Genomic DNA, 15,731 nt, shown 5'->3' with positions numbered 1-15,731 from the left:
GTGCAAAGGCTTCATCTACTAATTTAAATGTGTGCAGAGCAAAGTTAGACGTAAACATAAATTAGCCCTACAGGAAGCACTTACATATAATTACACAGATGCTTACATTTAAAAAATAAAAAAAAAAAGCACACTGAAACACAGGTCCTTTGAGGCATAAAGCATTTGCAATTTACCTTTAGAACTTATATTAGAATAATTGATGTACAGTTGCATGAAATATTTGGTTTCTTCTTTATCAAGATGCTACTTGCATCATTTTAGTAGGTAGGGCTGCTGTTACTCAATTTTATTCATGAAAAAAAAATCAAAACCATAATGTCATCACACAACAGGTGTATACCAGAAACAAGACACTTACCCTCCTAACTCCAAATCTGATGCACAGACTGCTAATGACCTAGCTTACTTTGGTTTGCAAGAATCATCTGTCAGAACTGTTGCAAAATGTCACATTAACCACATAATTTGACTCTATTTTCCAATTGACTCTGATTACCAGTCAACGTGCATCCACGTCTAAATCAACAAACCAGTAACTACACCATGTCAGCCCATCTACTCTTTCTCTTCACCCTAGAATTCATAGTTCAATAGTCCACAGGTCAGATCAGCTTCACTACAAGAAGGCAGCCTAAATAAGTCACGATTTTATTCAATATTCATCTTCACAATTCCTTACAACAATTTAGGTGATGGACTTCCATCACCAGACCATACTAATTGCAAAATCAGCATCCTCAAAACCAAACTTCCTAATAAACATAAATTTGTGCTGATGAATCATTCCTTATAGCCAGAAGGTCAGCATTTCCTTTGTAAAATAAATATATTTCAGCTGCAGCACTTTACAGTAAGTAAAATAAGTACATCTCAACAAAATACCACTTCTCAATTACACATGCTAGCTTTGTGGGACAGCTCTTCCAACAGCTCAAAACATCATTTCTTAAAACTGTATCTGGTAGTCAAGGCAGACACAATATCCCTGTAAGGAGTATCCGAGTCAGATTTGGTCCTTGGTATGCAACACAGTCGGCGAAAGGTCGGAGAACGGAGCAACAGGTTGTGTGAGAGTCCCATGAAGCTGGAGGACAACCAGTACAACGCCATGGACTGCAACAAGACAAATACTGAGTTCAGCCACCCTAGATGCAATGAAGACACTACAAATTCAGGCAGCTCTTCACAAACCACAACCACAAGTTATTCCTAGTTATCAAAAAAAATCTCACCTAAATACACTCCTCTCGATAACAAAATCACTTCCATTTCAAAAGTATTTTTCACTCTCTCTCAACTCTTCTGGGAAAAAAGTCATCTACACTGAAGCTTGATAACAGTTTATAAATTAATTCATGGCCAACTTGCGTAAACACCTGTGTTTCAGACTAAATAAACCTGATCGGCCAACTGTACACATTGTTTTGCTAACCACTGCAAAAACATTCAGAAGTAGAACACTTGATAAAAATAAGAAGTGTTCTAACAAGGATATGGAAAATTTCCAAATCTAAAAATTAAGCTGTTTTCCTCTTACAGTAAGCAAATACATATTAGAGCTTCATTTGCATCTCCTTAAAAAAGCACTTTCTCTCATTTCTGGAATCACAGAAAGCATGCTAGCAGTACTGAATTTTATATCAAGCCTAATTTGTGAAACTGATGTTTAGAAACTGTGATTTTGTATATTCTTCCCTTTTGGACAATGATATCCCAGTGTGTAAACAATTCAAATGCATACTTAGGCAGAAAGTCTTAGCTGTTTTAGGGCACACTATAACAAAGACCATTAAATAGAGAATATTTTATATATATATAAATGGTAATAGAGATCTATCACATAGACCAGTGATTTGGCCTATTTCATACGTTCATAGGGCCAAAAGTCACAGGTAAACGCAGACACCACCAAGTCTCTGTACTTACTGAGGGGACCGTTGCAGCAACAGGGATCATTACTACTGACAACACTCGAAAGAAATTTGTAGCAAGCTTCTGGAACCTGGAAACTTCCATTTTTTGTGAGGCAAAAATCTGAAGGAGAGAGAGAAGAAGCTCACAGTTATAAATAAAGTATTTGTCTCATGTTAGTTGTTAAAAAAAAAAAAAAAAAGAAAAAAAAGAAAAAAGAAAATAACAGTAACAGCGAGGTTTCCTGTAACCTAGTACCCTTGTTCACATATTTTCATTTTCTCATTATCCATTTCAATTAACAACCTAGTACAATCTTTCCTTTGTTTCATGTTTTATGTGATTATTTATTTTTGTAAAATAATTGTATTGGCCTATCAAAGTACCCATCTAAATCATTTCAAGGGAACATCATTTTACACAGCCATTGTGGCACATTCAGAATTTCCAGCACCTCGTCCTCAAGAACAGTCCTCTGATAAAGGGCTACCGAGAGGAAACAGATCAAAACTGGTTGATGGGTAATCAAATGAAAACAAAATCAAGTCTACAGTCTTGTATTCTCATAACACAATCTTAGTCCATGTGACACAGAAGACAATGGAGGAAGAATAAAATCCAGTTGGTTAGTCTGATGAGGACAACTAACAGAAAGAGTTAAAAACAAAACAAAAAACACATTTCCATTGAAGAAGAAAAAAAAAGAAGACTACTTTCATCATTTTGTTTCTATTCACTCCTCTTCCCAGCTATCTTCCACCGCTCTAGATTTTTCAGTATATTAATTAGAACAAATAATACTGTTAATTTTGACTACAAGGTTGAAACAGTTTTTTTCAGAGCTTAAAAAAGTGTTTTTTGAAGCTAAAAACCAGGCAGCTCATTAGAGAAGTCTTTTAAGAGCAACTTCAGAGCTGACACAAAATTTTACTGAGGCTCAAGTCAAGTAAATGAGGTAAATCAGAAATGTCTCAGCAGAATTTTTCACCTCTAAACAAGACACATGCACATTCAAATACATGGAACAATTAAGCTATTTTTCAGTTCTGCATTTAAAGCAGTCATAATCTGAAGCTACCACGATGTTACTGTGTTTTAAAAACAAGTAATATTGTCTTAAAAATCTGAAATGAAAATTATCCTCTTGGAATCATTCTGTTTATTCCACCAACATACCTCCACTATCAGCAAATTCAAGAGCCCAAGTGAAACTGGCAAAATCCACGTAGAATCTGGTGCTGTGAGGTCTGTAAACCACAATGTTCCACCTGTCGAAAACTGTTCTTGAACTAGAACAAAAATGAAAAGAAGGAATGGAATTAAGTATGATTTTCTACCTCAATTTTAGTCAGAGCCGTGCCAAATATGGCAGACAAATCACCCAAATTTCTAGGTGCACCTTATTTATGTAACAAATGACATTAAAAAAAAAAAAGCCTTTTGTGTAAAAGATCACATATCAAGGCAGTCTGCTACCAATACAAAGGAAAAATGGTGGGAGTTGCAAGAGAGATGCAGGTTAACTCACGATAGCCACTGATTCAGGACAGCCAGTGGCTGATTAATCATCAAATTAGGTTGATCTGAACAGCCATTTTATAAGCCAAAAAGGAGAATACATGTTGTAAAAACCTACACTGACACAATCTCAACTTTTTGTACTTTTGAAGTAATTGTATTTTTCTTAATAACAATATCACTTGTCACTTTTATTTTCAGAAGAACAAAATGTAACTGTCTTCAGTAAACTACAAAACAAGTGTATTGAAATGAAACGTTCCATGCTGTTTTCAGAGCTCAGATCCCGATACTGCTTTTAAACAGGCATCCCCCAGCTCGCAACCTCATTATACATACTGAAAGCATATAAACTGGTATCAGTTAAGTGTCTGGGTCCTGTTAACACCAACTGAAACAGTTCAGATCAAAGAAAAGTGTAGGTGTGGTCCAGAAGCAAGCTCCGTGATTAAATGAACTGTAGTCTACTCTAACACAACACGTACAACGTACCTAATCGAAACATTTTCAATCCATTTTATTAGATATTTATCTATGCCTAAACTATTTTAAGTTTAAAAACTTAATAGTAGAGTAGATTTTAGATCAGCTTGTATGTCAGACTCAGGACATTATGCTCTTTAACCAACTAAGTGCCTATAAAAACAGTAGCTGAATGAAAAACGACTGTTTTGAGTGCATCTCTTCAGGCAGATCACCTTCTGAGTTCAAGGCACCAACGCTGCAGTTGCGCAAAGCGAGGGACACGAAGACCCACATCGGAATCTGCACCCACACCAGTAAGGTGGCTTTGAAGGGATGGCAGTTGTCTCGAATGTACAGTTCCGTGATAATCCTCCGTAGGTTCTTCTTAAAATGAAACCTTTTAGAAAGAAAATAATAATGAAAAAAACAACAAACAAAAACAAACAAACAAACAAACCCTCTTCCAATATGATATAGCAGAAATTCTCAAATTCTAAAATAGTAATTCAACAGGCTGGGCATGTCAACTTGACTTATTTACATGTTATGTTTGGAACACCTGAAGGTCTTTCATCTTAAAACATGCTTCTCTCTCTCCCCCTATTTTTTGCCAGACCCCGTTCCTCTCAACTTTTAGCTCTGCTCCCGTAAGCAACTTCTCATGAGTTTTCACGTCATCATGCTAGAAGTGACTACAGTATTTTATTTTACAATGCTTTTTGTCTGAACTGGGATATCACTTTTCCAACACAGAGGCCATGGATCAGTTATGCAGTCTTCAATGTCCTAGCTAAGTTCTCCTGCTAGTAAATGAGGTGCAGTTCTCCACTAAGAAATGAACAAAACCACAACCATCCAAGCCTTCATTTTCATAAACACCATAATAGCTAAGGAAAGTTTAGTTGTGAGTAAAGATGAAAGTGCCTAGATTTGGACATCTAATCGGTAGCTTCTCAGAAAATCAGAGCTAAAAGCACTGCCTTCTAGGGTACATCCAACACACACACACACACACACACACAAAGTTTAAAAAGCAGTAAAAAAACACCTAAGTCTAGGGCAAGCACAGACTTTTTCTATAATGTTGCTTTTTGCAGGGTTTTTCACACCTCCCCTCTGGAACATTTTTGTAGGGTACATGCAACTGTCATCTTACCTGGCAACCTTATCAGACCAACCCAGTTGCTTCCCACGAACAGAAACTTCATAGCGAAGACGCTCAGAAAGTTTTTTAATTTCAGGTTGTAAATTTTCCAACTAGCTAAAGAAAAGGAAACATGTTTACGAACAGACAAACAGTTACATGTAAGAACCACTTCCTCTCCTCACCTCATATGGATACATTAAAAACTACTGTGAAGGACGAGGCACAAATCTATGAATACCTTTTATATGTAAACAAAATAAGCATTTGAGAATACTAATGAAAAATATTTACAATACCATCAAATATACCAGTAAAACTAATTGGGTTTTGAATTTTATTCTTAATTTTTATCTTTCTGTCTTCACACAAGGGATCGTAACAAGACACTTTATGGAACAAAAAGCCTCAAATGTACTTTAAACTCCCACAGGATACAACTGCACCGTCTCTGAAGAATAAGAACAGATTCCATTATGGAACGCTGCAATACAACTTTCGATTTTGCAATCAGAAGAGAAGAAAACGAATGGAATACTATAGAAGAAACAAAATACATAACTCTACATGAAAAACAAACAAAAAAGAAATTAAATTGCACTTATTTTGCCTTATCACTTTTTGAATTATAATCACTGAAAATTCATGTCTGAGAAACACAGGTGTTTTTAAAGACCTGTCCAACCTTTCCCATTGTTATCTCACACAACATATACAGATGATGAGCAAAGACCTCATTAATTCCAAATTAACCTTGAGCTCTGACCATTTAGGTGCATCAACCTAAAATCCTCAGAAGTTGCCAAAGAAAAAGAACAGAAAAGGAAAAATTTCCTATCATAGATCTGATCGTTCCTATCATTTATTGCTGCAGGGACAGTATGTAGTCTCTTTAGTAACTTCATTTTCCTCACTTTTGAGGAAAAAAAATAGACGTTTAGGAGGTACTGAAGGCTAAAGTACATCAGACTTTTAAAGGAGCGCCGTGATTCGCAGTTGTGTTTAAGGTAACTCGAGGCACAGAGAGCACCTTTTAAATGCAAGTTGAAGCAGTTAAGCTTTCATGTGGCTACCGTGACAAAACATATTCACGTTTTTCAGTTATATTTAGGCTTTAAGCATTCAAGGAATGACAAATAAACGATGAGAGGCAAGTTTACAACTACAAAAAAAAAAAAAAAAAACACATCCGCGGGTTGCAGCGCCCCTCTCCACACGAGTCCAGTCAGCAAAGGAGACCCTGGGCAAAGGCGGGAACAGCCGCCACGGCCCCAGACCCGCATTTTTGTGGTAAAATAACAGCACCGCGCACACGACGCTGCCCCCGTTTATTATTTTTCCCACAAACAGCATCTCCTGCCTGTTCTCTCCCCCTCCGCCTGGACCCACCTTGGCCAGGAGGCGGCTCTGGTGGGCGGCGAGCGGCAAGGTGACGGCGGTGCGGAGGGCGGCGCCACCGCAAACGATGGCGGCCCACCAGGGCAGCCCGGCGGCCGCCTGCAGGGCCACCAGCCCGCCCTCCGCCCAGTGCACGGGCGCCGTCTGCGCCAGCCACCCGTACCAGCCGCCGGGGCTCCCGCTCGCCGCCGCCGCCACCACAGCGGCGACCGTTACCGGCCGGCCGCCGCGCGCCAGCCGCCACATTCTCAACGTCCGCCGCGCGCGCAGCCCGCCCAGCGCGCATGCACCGGGCGCGGAGGGAGGGTGAAATGTCGAGCGTGCGCCGCCATTTTGGATGCGGGCAAAAGGAAGGGAAGAGGGCTGAGAGGAAAATGGCCATTGAGAAGGGCAATTAACGTCTCCCAGCACAACTGCTGCAGTGAATGCTTTTATTTGCCCCAACGTACCTCCATCCTAGCCCCACATTCGTAAAGCAATTGCCCCCACAACGCAAAGTTGCTGCACCAGCTGTGTTCACTCTCCCTAGGTTTCCCCTTGAGTCCTGTGTTGAAATGAGGCTTCTATCTAGAGCATGGGGCTGTATTCTTTTAAAATAAAGAAGACCTGCCAGGTCTCAGAAGAGTACGTTCCTTTTTTTTTTTTTTTTTTTTATTGGTTAAATAAATGCAGTACATTTGAAATATAAAAAAATGTATCTGAAAAAAATGTTCCTAGTACAGACTTGCACAGAGCCCAGGCTTTTAGTTAACAAGCCCAATGCCACAGCTGTAGCACCAAGCCTATGCTACCCTGGCCACAGTTTGATTTTCAAGTTGACAAAATACAGTAAGAAACCACATCCTAAGAAACTCTGTTCGTTTGTGCCACGGAATACATTGTAGTAATAAATATTGAGCAGTCTCTCTGTGAAGGATTATTTCAGAATAAGAACGTAAATAATCCCAATTAGCACTGAAGCAGTAAGCCTAAGATTCTAGGAGAGGGCAAGAGGTCACACAAGACCTGAATGGCACTATTCTCCACTCATAGTAAGGTATTGAAATGGAATTGCAATAATTTTTCTTAACAGTTCTTCAGTTCAATATCCATTTTGATACACCCCCCTTTATACAACATACTTCAAGTGATCAGAGAGCTGGAAAAATTAGCTTGCTTAATGAGACCATCACCTAAGGGTATGTAAAAGGACATCAGTACACACAAAACTTCTGGTCTTCTCCAAAATTGCCCAGTGTTTAAAAGGCAATAGGTTTCTTTGGACAAATATTCCTCCCTACCTTCCCCCCCCCATTCCTTAAGTACCACCATAATAAATACAAAATAGCACTTCAAAAATTCATGCCTTAAAAGCAAACCATTTAACTAATGTGTCGTTTCTTGGACAGATTGTATGTCTCAGGAGAGTAACTTAAAACATAAGGGTTGAATTTGAGTGACACAGAAAGTAAAAATAATAAGCTTTCCCTTCAGCCTTCCTCCAGAGGATAACCAGTAACAACAGATCATGGTGGTCCTTTGCTGTCTTGTGCAGAAAGACATTCAACTTGTACATGTACTTTAAGCTGTATATACATAATGTGTACAGGGATCTTGACTCAAGCTCCGTGTCACTGCTGACTGAGCCTTTCCTCACAGGACCCCTGAGTTTCTTCCCAACACTGGTGTTTGCTCCACAACTAAGCGAGGAAGGTGACAGCTACTGAAGATGACGGTAAGGAATTTTTCATTTGGACTTCCCAAGACAAACCATCTCTGGTCAGCAAGCGAGTTGACAACGTAACATGATCCACTAAAACAAAGCCACTTATTCTGAAATAAGCCTTCGTTTGGAGCCAGTTTTCATCGGTGAAGTTCTACTGTAATTGCAAGTTAATATGCAAGTTGGTTCTTGAACCAACACACACCAAGTAGGTATCTTTTGAAATTACTTTTTCAGGCAAAGGAAGGAACTGGATGAGCAGAAGCTCTGGGAGCACTTACAGAACAGAAGAGGCCTAGCTGCATCAACCCAACTGTAAGAATAAGTTTTCAATAGATGCTGCAGCATGATACATTTGCCTCCTTTGCTGGGCAAGTAAGGGAGTTGGTGTGGAGACAGCTCTTAATGTGCCAAACGTCTGTTTTCTCAAGCACTTTCGGCTGAAAAGCCTTCCATGCAAGGAAAATGGTAACTCTTAAAATCTAGTTACAACTGACGTATACCTCCTGAAAAAAAAATCCAACACACATTTGGAAGAAACCCTCTGATAATGCCCAGTTTTTATACTGTACTTAAATTACACAAGTAGAAAAGTTATGCTTATTAATAGTTTAATGTATGAAGGAAACATCCAGATTTCTGAATATGAAGGTACATATCTCACATTAATTTAAGTCTACATAAAGTAGAGCCTCTATACTGACATATTGAAATTTACTTTCTGCTTAGCCATTTGTTATGTAAACAATTGTACATTTATTTGCCATTCTAAAACTTCAGGATCAAGTTTACATAATTTTGCTAAATTTCTGTGTTTGCTCAGAAGCAGTTTACAGTACTAAAACCAACCAGCCAAAGAACAGCTTCAACAGAAAGTTATGTCAAAAAAAAAAAAAAAAAAACAGGAAAGGAAAGAATAAAGGCTAACTAAGTTGAAACGTATGATGGTAGGGAATGGGCGGTCACAATGTTCACAGAAAAAGGTCAGTTAGTAAGTTCTTCTGCAAAAAGCCTACACACTTCAGTCAAGCACATCAGTAGAATGATCTGGGAGCACATAAACTGTTTCTGCCATTTGTGTTTTCCTCTGTAAAAAAGGAATCTCAAGGCTAGCAAGTTGATCCCACTCAGCCAAGTTGGTTCATATGCACACTGTTCATGTGAGGTGTCCAAGTTCCAGTCCACACCTGAAAAAGAAAAAGAGCTTAACTTAATACCACGTAGGAAATATTTCAGCTCAAAGTATTTCAGAAATCAAAGCCACATTGCAGTGCTTACAATTTCCACTGCACTGGGGTGAATTCTAACGTTGGACAACGTAGCGATAAATCATCAAAAAGCTACCCTGATTTACTTTCATCACTTGTTATCCTGCTGCAGTTCAGGTCAGAAAAGGCTTTTGGAGAGGGAAATAGGTTTTTCATCTGTCTGCCTGTACTCATTTCACCTTGGCCACAAGTTCCATCTTGTTCCTCATTTCTACACGGTGCAAAATATACTTTCACCCAGCCCAAATGCTTTCCTCCACAGTAAAACCAAACAAATCAATAATATTTATGTCTACTGGTTCCTCCATTACAGCAACACTGGTGCAATATATATTTTACAGTGTTAGACAGGAAAAATGTATCCCTTTAGACCGAGGGAAGTAAGGTATGCCCTCAAAGCATGCCAGGTCCACTGTCACGGAGAACTAACACAGCTCTGTGCATGTGCAAGATTATTTGTGATCACAACTCCTGAAGACTTCTGGGTTTCAGAACAACAGGCTTTATTTTCTCTTCACCTCAAAATGTTAGGATGATTAAGAACTTGACTTTGACACCTTGAATTATTTTCTCCCAGTGCATACCAAGCAACGCAGCTCTGGGAAAACTCAAGTGTAACAAAGCACAGCCACCTTTGGGGAGCAAAGGGGTTTGTTATTGTTTTTGTTCAACTAAATCAGGAGTTACCAGATAATCGGCATAAGCAACTTTAGAGCAATACAGAAACTCTGCCCAAACAGACCGACCACCTGCAACAACAGATATCGGCACCCCTGTGGTCTGCCAGAGCTGAAAGTGGTTTTGAGTAATTCAACTGAGTAATACATTTTGAGTAGTTCCCAAGCAAATAATGTCCAGAAATATTTTTGTTTAATAACAGTACAACAGAGCTCAGTGTATAATTAAGAATAAACATGGGGTTTCAACATAAGAACTAATGATAAGTGACTGGCTGAGTACATGAAGGAGGTTTGGGTCAACACCATCCCAGTACCTAAATTACATTTAATCAACATGCTTATAACCAATGCAAGATCAAAGCAACGGCCTGATGATCTACTTCCTCCCTTTCTGTACCAACTCCCAGCCCAGTGAAGACATCATACCTTTTAAAACCTAGCAACGACCCTTTAGACCAGTCCTGGTCTCACCTGGGACAGAGTTTTCTTCCTAGTAGCAGGTATGGTGCCATGTTTTGGATTTAGGATGCAAATAATGTTGATAGCACACATTTTAGTTGTTGCTGAGCAGTGCTTATGCTAATTCAAGGCCTTTCTGGCTTCTCATGCTGCACTGCCAGAGAGGAGGCTGGGGTGCACAAGAAACTGGGAGGGGAACACAGCCAGGGAAACTGACTCAAACAGGCCATAAGGATATCCCATACCACATGTCATGCTCAGCAATAAAACTGGAGGGAGTTAGCTGGGGGTTGGGGGGGTACCTTGGCTATGGAACAGTCTGGCTGTGAGCCATCATGTCGTGCATTGCTTCTTTTGGGTATTTTTTTCCCTCCTTGTTTTTCTTTCTTATTAATCTGACTTTACCTCAACCCATGAGTGTTTTTTTTTTTGTTTGTTTGTTTTGTCTACAATCCTCTCCCCCATCCCACTGAGGGGGAGTGAGCAAACAGCTGTGTGGTGCTTAGCTGTCTGCTGGGTTAAACCATAGCAAGACCTAATGCTGTTTTTGCTTTCTGAGATGGGAAAGCTTATGTAACAGCAAATGAAGGGCTTTTCTCATAAAAGCAACCTGATTGTGTTTTTCCAAGTGTAGAACTGCACAGACAAATCATGATCATCTGAGTAAAATACATGGTTTAGGAATATCTTTTGTGTAAGGACCTGCCTACAACATCATCAAGGAAACTCATTTGCAGTAATTAACCAGGTGTCTACTCTGATTGAATAAGCAGTTTCTCCATATTCAGCTGGAATAAAACATCCTATTTCTCAAGCACAAATACATTCACAGAATCAACTACACTCCTTTAAACTGCATTAACTTATTGATGTTGATTTTTAACTTGGGTGTCAACTTGAGCTTATTTTTGGAGAGACAACTGACATTTACAAGCTGTCTGTACATGCATACAGCACTCAGTGCTGGGAGGGAGGTTAGAAAGAAGAGCAAAGAAATTTAAAGGAATGAGCAACAAGAAAAAACACTAGGTGATTTTCATACTTTCTACTTTTCTGTTTTAATACTTTCTTTCCCTTAATCTAAAAGAAAATGGTGAATACAAGATAAAAAATATTACCGTCTGAGGCCCATTATTTTCTGTGGAATTTGAAACCATCTTTATCAGCGAGTTCCAAGATGGGTCAGCAGCATGAGGCCCATTAAATATCGGGCCTCCAGTACCATCTGCGATGGGGGCTACTGGAGGAATCATTGCATTCCCATACACAGAGAAAGGCATACCCTTAAGGGGGAGGGAAAAAGCAAGATTCAGTATGTATTCAGAAACACTACACCCATTAAACATGGACAGTAACAAAAGGGAATTCATGTTAAAGAAATGGTCTTAAAGCAGTAATAAAAAGCCTGAATTAAAGAAAAACCTTTCTCGGCATATATTTATCACATCATGGACATTGTTGACAGATGTCAGCTTCTGCAATACTGTCAGGCCAGTTTGTGTTTTAGCTCATGCCTGCTCAACTGCACAGCGAGCAGTACCTCACATTGTTTATTGCCAGACACACTGAGGTAGAAATCAAGCAGTACTGCACACAAAGTACAAGAGGATCATTACCCCAACTTTTGGGAAGTCCATGTATCCTGCAGGAACGGGCTGATGGAATGTACCGGAAGGCGTTACAATTCCCGTGCTGTCTCTCTCCATGGCTTGGTGCGAAAACACGCCTGGATCAGACATGGGCCTGTGGATCATGTGGCTCCCCATTCCGCTGTGACACCAGTCCACTTTATCTAACAGAATGACACAGCAACAACATTAGCCTTGACACTTGCTAATCATCAGCATCAATGTTTGCACACCACATTTCTAGAAGCAGTATTTGCTCAGTTTACAGTTCGCTTGCATCCATCTATATTAGAACTTGGTTGCATGTGGGATGAATAGCATCTGAAACGGTACCTTAGTTGCTGCTGCGGAATAACTCTGCAAAGTCATTGCAAGGCGTTTTGAACAGTTCCAAATTTGCAGAGGTATCACCTCTGCAATTTTCCTTCAATTGAGAGGGAGACCTGGCATTTGTGCTAACTCTTCCTCCTCATAAAAACTCAATTCCTTGCACCTTTTATACTGAGGAAGAGGTATGCATACTATGAAGGCTATTTGCACCACTTTGTTATCATTCTTTCATGCTTTTTATCATGAACTCAGACATAGAAGTACTTTCAACAAGCAAAAAATGTCTGGTGAACTTGTATACTTATATTCTAATTGCATGAATTCATCATAGGCAACTTAGCACTGTTACTACAAATTGCAAACAACAGGCAACAACAGGCAAACCATTTTTTCAAAATAAAATAAGGAAGTTTGATTGGGGGTGAACACAGAAACTCTTCTGAAGCCATCTTAATTCTTAGCAAGAGAAAAGTCTATTCCATTCTAAACTAAATATCAAATGTTTAAGTACCTGTACAAAGCAGAAACAAAGCAGCAGTACAAAACCAAAGCTATGATACATGAAGGCAAACTTTTATACCTAGAGAACGCATAGAATCTTCATGATGACTAGCCAGTCACTACACAGATGAAGAGAACAGAGGTTAAAAAAAAGCTTTTGGATACAACCTATTTTGCATTAGGGAAAAAAACACGAGAAGAATGTGCACTGTCAGCCTATTAAAACCCTAGGAGATGTTCGGGCTGCTCAGTGAAGCAGTCGAACAGGTTGTTCAGAGAGGCTGAGCAGTTTTCATCCTCAGAGGTTTTCAGGATCAGATTGGATAAAGGCCTGAGCAACCCAGTCTGACCTCACAGCAAATCCAGTTTTGTGCAAGAGGTTGAGATGACCTCTACAGGTTCCAATCCAACATATTCTCGTGACTCTCTCCCCCTCACCCCAAATAAAGAAAAAGATCCAACAATTTAAAAAAAACCAACACAAAACAACAAACAGGTCTCATGTAATTTGCATCCAAGAGTTATTTGTTGAGAAAAACTGTATGTCAATAATGTAAATTATTAATCAATTGTGAAATACTGAGTTCCATGAGACTATAGTTCAGAGCCTTATTTTAGTAAAAGACAAATAGCGTGACTGGACAAAAAAAAAAATGAGAAGGCCTTCATTTCCTCCTCTTCCTAAATAAATCGATCCTCCAGCAGTTCATCCCTGTACAGGATGGTTTTACTTCCCTTGTTATATCTTGTTTTGAGTAAAAAGCCTTCACAACCAAGATGTTTCAAAAGAAGTTTTTCTGTGACCTTGATAAAACAAGACAAATGGATAGCAGGTCAAAGACCTTGCTCCACCTGCCTTAGAAAAAGCACATCTGTAAGATCTTACTTCATCGTCACCTTTCAGCTCCAAAGGAGAATTAGGAAAAGACAATACTGCAGCAAGCTGCAAGCACATGGATGTCTATCAACACAACATACCTTGATTGCCACCTATACCTTCAAAGGACCAGATTCCACTATGTCCCACTGGAGCAGCTAAGTTGCTCCCGATAACAGATGGAGTAGAAGTTCCAGTTTGTCTAATACGTGCAGACCGCTCAGTCCCAATTGGAACAGGAACTTTTCTGTCCTGAGAAACATTAGTGGGTTTTTCTGATCCCAAGGACACTGCTGAGGGGGTGGGAGATGGCGCTCTTACTCCAGAAGACACTGACTGAGCAGGAGATTCTACAGAAAAACAAGTACATTTAGGAACAGCAGCTAGACCCCCCCACACATTACTATAAGCCTGTCACTTAATGTCAAGCTGTACACCAAAAATGAAAATGACTAGTTTGTTAGTGCCCTATTCATACAGCAGACATTTCAACATAATTTTAACAGTTATACTTGCAAATCAGAGACATTCAACATTTATTTCTTACACAAAATAAGTACCATGCCCTGTCAGCTAGTGGACATGCACTGCAACAGACAGTTTAAAGTCTTAACTAAGCATTACTGTGTATCAGCAATAGAGGATTTGAGCATAGCTGAAATAAACCAAAACGGTGGTGGTTGGGGTTTTACAGTTGTTTTTCTAATTGTGAGTTGTTCTGTGGGGTTTTTGTTTTCTTTTCATAATCGCCAGTAAAACTGATTAACTTACTCCCTGAAAAAACTGGCTTTTAAGAGTTAATATTTTTATTTCCAGAAAACTCTGCTGCATAGCCAGAACTGCAGGAGCCAGTAATGGAGGAAGGTACCAGAACTTGCCCTAAGCATCTTCCCCTGAAATACATTACACAGTTCTGCTTTAAAAAACATCAAATAACTCCTCACCTGTAGGACTGGCTTTCGTAGAAATATCATTACATGATTTACACTGCTCACACTTACAATAATACCCTCAAACCAAAATCCTTCACTCTTTTTTTGCAAGGTGACTGAAAGAGTGCCATATATAGTAGTAGTCTAGTGCTAATTGCAACAAGAATAAGGAACTCCAGAAGTATGACAAAACCATAGCTACTAAAATTTTCTGATAGAAGTTTTGATTTCTAGCTGCCTGTAAAAAACATCTCAATCTGTGGCTGCCTAAAGGTTTAGAAAATATCAAAAACCCTGAAGTTAAAAATAACCAGAGCCAGAAAAGCCTACCTAAAATAGGCAGTACCAGGCTGTTTTTTTCCTATTAAAACAATAGCTTCTCAACTAGTTTCTTGCTGACTAGAACTCACCATTTGATGCTGATGAACATGGAGGCAATAAACTAAGTGGGGAAAAATGTTGTCTGTTAAAATTAGCAGCTGCAGGTGCTCCGCCAAGAGGTGTCCCAGGTGCATATATTTGACCTCCCGAAATGTTTGAGGCAAAGTTACCCAGGTGTGTAGAAGAAGGTGTTACAGGAGCATAGGGTGAATCCATACTGACAATACCTATGAGAGAAATTGGCAGAAGTGACTCCCATTATTGCCAGATCTCTATGAAAAAGGTCTCTCGTGTCAGGGAAAAAACTAGGAAAGAAGGAAAACTTGTACCCAAACAGTTAGGATTTTCTGTTATTATTTTTCAAAGTAATTGGGAGTCTTAAGCTTCATGCTCCACAGATTTCAATAGTATGCATCAATTGTGCTGTACATAAATCACCCATGACTCACGTTACCATGCAGATACCTCGAATGGAAATCAGTTAATGAACACAGTGTGTCTTCTGATGTAAATGGACATCAGAAAGATAACTGT

At 39.4% G+C, this 15,731-nt stretch overlaps 2 protein-coding genes across 2 annotated transcripts in view; both read right to left on the bottom strand.

Annotated features, from left to right (window-relative positions):
* Positions 1–215: 215 nt before the first annotated feature.
* On the bottom strand, positions 216–6,685 carry LOC116488617 (cytochrome c oxidase assembly protein COX18, mitochondrial). Its single transcript, XM_032186320.1, has 6 exons — positions 6,431–6,685; positions 5,054–5,154; positions 4,131–4,294; positions 3,091–3,203; positions 1,930–2,037; positions 216–1,116 (listed from the first exon to the last, which is right to left on the bottom strand). Exons 1-6 carry the CDS (start codon positions 6,683–6,685, stop codon positions 943–945), a joined length of 915 nt encoding a protein of 304 aa, XP_032042211.1. The 3' UTR covers positions 216–942.
* Positions 6,686–8,735: 2,050 nt separating this feature from the next.
* ANKRD17 (ankyrin repeat domain 17) overlaps positions 8,736–15,731 on the bottom strand; it is a 69,124-nt gene continuing 62,128 nt past the window's right edge. The window contains 5 exon segments of the mRNA XM_032187243.1: positions 8,736–9,328; positions 11,667–11,831; positions 12,165–12,340; positions 13,986–14,234; positions 15,227–15,424. Coding sequence (XP_032043134.1) covers positions 9,269–9,328; positions 11,667–11,831; positions 12,165–12,340; positions 13,986–14,234; positions 15,227–15,424 — 848 coding nt within the window. The 3' untranslated portion in view covers positions 8,736–9,268.

The sequence above is a fragment of the Aythya fuligula genome, chromosome 4 (genome assembly GCF_009819795.1).
Source record: "Aythya fuligula isolate bAytFul2 chromosome 4, bAytFul2.pri, whole genome shotgun sequence".
NCBI lineage: Eukaryota > Metazoa > Chordata > Aves > Anseriformes > Anatidae > Aythya > Aythya fuligula.
Note: the sequence above shows the minus strand (reverse complement) of the source record. Positions and strands in the feature narration are given on the sequence as shown.